The sequence below is a fragment of the Aquarana catesbeiana genome, linkage group LG10, assembly GCF_042186555.1.
Source record: "Aquarana catesbeiana isolate 2022-GZ linkage group LG10, ASM4218655v1, whole genome shotgun sequence".
Lineage (NCBI taxonomy): Eukaryota > Metazoa > Chordata > Amphibia > Anura > Ranidae > Aquarana > Aquarana catesbeiana.
In genome coordinates, this window is record NC_133333.1 from 16,874,314 (window position 1) to 16,879,785 (window position 5,472).

The following is a 5,472-nucleotide window of genomic DNA, read 5'->3' on the forward strand; positions in this document are numbered from 1 at the left end:
TGCAGCACTCTAGTGTGAAAGGGGTCTTGGAAATCGCTCCCTAGGAGCACACCTAACCCTTTGATCACCCCTGATGTGTCATTAGTACAGTGACAGTGCATATTATTTAGCACTGATCACTATTAGTGTCACTGGTCCCCCAAAAAAGTGTGTTAGATTTCCAATTTGTCCACCACAATGTTGCAGCCCCAAAATAGAAGGGGGAGGGGAAAAACAAAAAAAAAAAACACCACACACACACAGCCATTACTAGTTTAAAAAAAAAAAAAAAGGGAAATAAAAATATCCTAGTTTGTAGACTCTAACTTTTGCGCAAATCAATATATGCTTATTGGGGTTTATTTTTTTTTTTTTTTTTTACCAAAAACATGTAGCAGAATACATAATACACCGAAACTGATGAAGAAATTAGATTTTTTTTTTTTACATTGGATATGTATTTTGTTGTGTATTTCAATCATTTCCCTTTGGGATTAATAAATTATTCTGACACTGTCCCAGCAAGTAATAATGAGATTGGCCGTCAGTACATCAGGATTGATCAATTTTCAGATATACACCATAGTTTGTAGACTAAATAATACACTAATTTGGGTTATTTTTACCAAAGAAATATAGCAGAATACAATTGTGGTCTAAATTAATGAAGATGAAAAAAAAAATAAATAAAATAAAAAAAAAAATGAATAAAAAGTATTTTTTTTTCATAATTTGTGGTCTTTTCATTTATACAAATAAAACCCCAGAGGTGAGCAATTACCAGCACAAGGGAAAAAAAAAAAAAGAAGAATTTGGGTACAGTGTTACATGAGCAGAAAGTAGCACGGTGCTGAATAGCAAAAGATGCCCTGATCATGAAGGGGGGGGGGACCTTCCAGAGCTGAAGGTGTTAAGGTCTTGCTCTCGTGCATAGTAGTAAAATAAAAAACCAGAAGACACGGGTTGTCACTTGTACAAACATCTGTATTTTACAATACGGAGCACATGGCTCCTGCACTGGGCGGATATCTACATGACCGAGAAGTGAGAGAGCGCAGAACGTATCTAAGCAGCCATTATAAAAACAGACTTCGATTTAATTGGTTTAATTGCATTAAGCACAACTAAACACATTACCAAGACAGACAGAGCGGTGTCAATTCAATTAACAGGTCTGATCTGATTAAATAGAGGGAATGGCGTGGACATTCCTGGACAGGATGAATCGCGCTCCAGTTGCGCTGACTGGCGGCTTCTGCAAACGAACGGGGCGGCTTAGTAGTCGGGTCCTTCCTTCTTCAGATTCTTGTAGTCGATTGTCTCATTGTAAAACTGTAGAAGAGAAGACAAAAGGTCACAATACGGAACAAATCAAAAAAAATCAGAACTTCCAGTTTCCAACCAATGCCAAGGAGCAGAGCAGCCCTGCCTCCTACAAAGCTACCTGGTTTTATAGAACAGATTGCATGGAGCAATACCTGCTGGTGACAACTGGTACTGCAACAGGAATAGATTCAGTAATCCTGTAGGACAGGGATATGCAATTAGCGGACCTCCAGATGTTGCAAAACTACAAGTCCCAGCATGCCTCTGGGTGTCATGCTTGTGGCTGTCAGTCTTGCTATGCCTCATGGGACTTGTAGTTCTGCAACAGCTGGAGGTCCGCTAATTGCATATCCCTGATCTAGGAGATCTATGCACAGAACAGGCTGCATTCCAAATTATTAGGGACTTGTTTTTACTTCTAACTTCCCTACTCTATGGACAAATTTAAAATCCAGGACTTACCAAAAAAAAAAAAAAAAAAAAAAAAAAAGGAAGGGAAGAAGAAGAAGCCAATCAGTTTAACAGCCAGGCGGCCATTTTCAGTCAAGTCAGTCAATGGCAGCCTCTAGGACTCAGGAAACTTTAGGAAGCCTCAGCATTTCAGCTGTTGTGGAACTACAAGTCCCATGAAGTACTGCAAGACTGACAGTCACAACTCAGAGGCACGATGGGATCTGTAGTTTCACCACAGTGCGAGTACTGAGGTTGCCTTCGCCTGTTCTAGCCCCGCTTTTATGGTCAAACGGGTGTGGCAACAGGTAGGTGGGTGTGGCTCTGAGATGACAGAGAGAGACAGAGAGAGATATATATTCAGTCTGCATCACACTCACAGGAGATGGTAGGATGTGATCACATGATCAGGAGATGCTTCCACCTTAAAGAGGAAGTAAACCTTCCTGGTACCTATATAGGTAAGCCTATAATAAAAGGTTTACCTATAGGCACCGTAAATATCTCCTAAAAACGTGCGCCGTTTAGGCGTTATTCTTCTGTATACTGTGCCAATTACATAATTGGCACGTGCTCTGAAGGAACGGTCGCCCGTGCCGTGACCTGTAGGAGTGACATCACACGGCTCCGGCCAATCACACAGTCAGAGTTCGCAGCCACAGAAGGAAGACGGGCGAAGATTCTCCAATTTTGTCTGGATGACGTCCAGAATAGTACAGCTCTTTCATCCAAGGGGCTCTATGCTTCTGGACGTCATCCAGACAAAATTAGACAAGTTCTAGCTTGCTGCAGCTTCTAATGCACATAGGGGGTGGATTTACTAAAGGCCAATAGACTGAGCACCTTCAAGTGCAGTGGCTCCAGAGCTTAGTAAATGAGCAGAAGTTCTGCTGACTTCCATCATCCAATCATGAGCAACCAAAAATTGCTGTATTTATATTTTCCTTACACACTATTGTGTATTCTTTGCAAAGCTTTACCACATTTACTAAGCTCTGGAGCAACTGCAGTTGCAAAGTTCACAGTCTATTTGCCTTTAGTAAACCCCCCCCCCCATTATGAGAAGCTCGCAGTGTGCAGTGATATCAGCGCAAACCATTTCAGTCCAGGAGAGGAGGCGGTACCACTGCGGGTGGGGGGGGGGAATCAGAGGTGACGGTTGTGTGCTGGGACCTCACTCACCTTATACTGGTAGTTGGGGCCCTGCTTATTCCAGGGGTTTGGGTTGTTCTTCTTGTCCCAACTGCAATATAAATTCAAAATGGTTATTATACCAAAAGCAGGGAAAGAAAAAAACAAAAACAAAAAAAAAACAAAAAAAAAAAAGGAAAAAAAAACAAAAACCCAGAAACCCGCCCCCCCATCCCCCCCCCCCCCACTTACCTAACTTCAGGGCTTCTCATGGCCACTCGCATGGCGTACATAAGTGACCCCACACCTCCGGCCCCCACAAACAGGAACAGAGGAATCAACTGAAAGGAGAAGAAGAAGAAGAGATGGCAGTGAGATCCAACATGGCGTTCCACAAACACATGACAAGCCCCAACTCCGGGACTCCGCCCACTTCACATTTCTAGCTACACACTATAAACATTGTAACATTTTATAAATTAATTCTTTACTTTCTGATTTTTTTCCCTGTGAGGTCATTAGTCGTGTTGTCAGAATGGGGGGAGGGGAGGGGGGGGGGGGGTCATTGTACATGAGGAGCAACACAAAACCTACACTTTACCAAGTACTACAGCAACACAGCAGTGTGAATGTGCCCCCCCCCCCCCAGCAAAGTAAAAGGGTCACAGGATCGATTTGAGTCCCCACCAGTATTGTGAAAAGATGCCGAGTCTTACTGGGCCCCGAATCTTCCTGGAACTGACCACACCGATCATTCATGGATGTCAGTAAAAGGTCCACCAGTACAGAAAAGGAAGCGCCCAGTACTGGGGGGAGGGGGGGTGTATGTATAATAAGGGTCAGAGCTGAAATGACATCAGAATGTACAAGAGGTATGAGAAGATCAGACCCCTCCCCCGTACAGTAATGTCACCTCCAACTTCACATCTTGTCCCCCATTTATACCCCCGTATACAGGTGTCTCAAAGTCCTAGGGCCCCCCCCGTATACAGGTGTATTGTAGTCCTAGGGCCCCCCCCCCCGTATACAGGTGTATTGTAGTCCTAGGGCCCCCCCCCCGTATACAGGTGTATTGTAGTCCTAGGGCCCCCCCCGTATACAGGTGTATTGTAGTCCTAGGGCCCCCCCCCCGTATACAGGTGTATTGTAGTCCTAGGGCCCCCCCCCGTATACAGGTGTATTGTAGTCCTAGGGCCCCCCCCCATATACAGGTGTATTGTAGTCCTAGGGCCCCCCCCGTATACAGGTGTATTGTAGTCCTAGGGCCCCCCCGTATACAGGTGTTTTGTCTGGTATGAAGAGCCCATCCCCCCCCCCCGGTCAGCGTGAAGCCTCCGCTGGAAGCTGTCCCAGTGACCTCTATAGGGGGGGGGGGGTAGTTCTGGGGGGGGCACACTGCTCAGGAGATGGAGGGGAATTATTACATATATAAGGGGGGGGGGGGGGGGGATTTACACTGATTGGGGGTTTCTATGGAGATCTGACTGTATGGAGGGGGGAAGGGTCACCAGCTGAGGGGAATTAATCCTTGGGGGGGGGGGGGGCTGGGGGACGTGTTGTAGTTGGGGTGACCCGGAATTGGGGGGGGGTCAGGACAGCAAAGTGACCCGGAAATGGGGTGTCAGAGTCAGTCAGGTGACCCGGAATGGGGTGTCAGGGAAAGGTGACCCGGAATGGGGTGTCAGGGAAAGGTGACCCGGAATGGGGTGTCAGGGAAAGGTGACCCGGAATGGGGTGTCAGGGAAAGGTGACCCGGAATGGGGTGAGACTCACACTGGGGTGTTTGCGGGCATGGGAGAGCATAGTGCGGAACATGATGGCGGCGGCCTTCTCTTCTGTTCTCTTCTCAGCGCTGCACTCGGATTCCTTCACTGCGGTACAATGTCACAGGAAGGCGGCGAGGACCCCTAATACGTCACCGGAGGGGTCCTGACCGGGGCTGTCCTCTGAGCGCCTGAACAGAGAGAGACACTCTGATACGCGCATACTTTCCTGACAGGCATTTCTCCGGGCAGCCCTCGCCCCGCGTACGTGACCCTCTTCTGAGAGACGCGCCTCTGGATAGACCACGCCCCGTACAAGTGACTGGCGGGGGGGCGGGCTCTCCTCTGGGCAGGCCCCGCCCCACGCATGTGACTGCCCCTGGCAGGCCAGACCCGTGGACATGGACGCATGCGCAGTGCCGTCACGACTTAAAATGGGAGTTTAGTATAAGCGGACCTGTCATGGTGTAGCATTGTGTGAATTTGGGATTGCAGTGCAGCCTATGAGGAGACCATAGTCACAGCACAGGCACTGATCTGTCATCTGTCACTACAAAGTGTGCAATGGGTGACAGATACACTTTACAAATGACCATTAAAGAAAAAGTGTGTGGGGGAGGGGGTCGTTTAGCATTATAATGGGGGTGCTGCAGAGAATATGGGGGGGGGGGGTCCAGCACTTATAATAAGGGGATAGTAGTAGTAGGTGAGATTGAAAAAAGACACAAGTCCAACCTCTGTGATGTGGTTTGGCAGGCAGTTTATCCGGCACCCTACGCCGTGCCATGGGACAGTCTGCGGGATTCAGGGCCCGTCCTTCACT

General features: G+C 47.5%; 1 protein-coding gene across 1 annotated transcript; it reads right to left on the bottom strand.

Moving 5' to 3' along the window:
* Positions 1 to 942: 942 nt before the first annotated feature.
* NDUFA4 (NDUFA4 mitochondrial complex associated) lies at positions 943 to 4,895 on the bottom strand. The gene is made up of 4 exons (XM_073601718.1): positions 4,660 to 4,895; positions 3,139 to 3,227; positions 2,938 to 2,998; positions 943 to 1,311 (listed from the first exon to the last, which is right to left on the bottom strand). Exons 1-4 carry the CDS (start codon positions 4,699 to 4,701, stop codon positions 1,255 to 1,257), a joined length of 249 nt encoding a protein of 82 aa, XP_073457819.1. The 5' UTR covers positions 4,702 to 4,895; the 3' UTR covers positions 943 to 1,254.
* Positions 4,896 to 5,472: the final 577 nt, after the last annotated feature.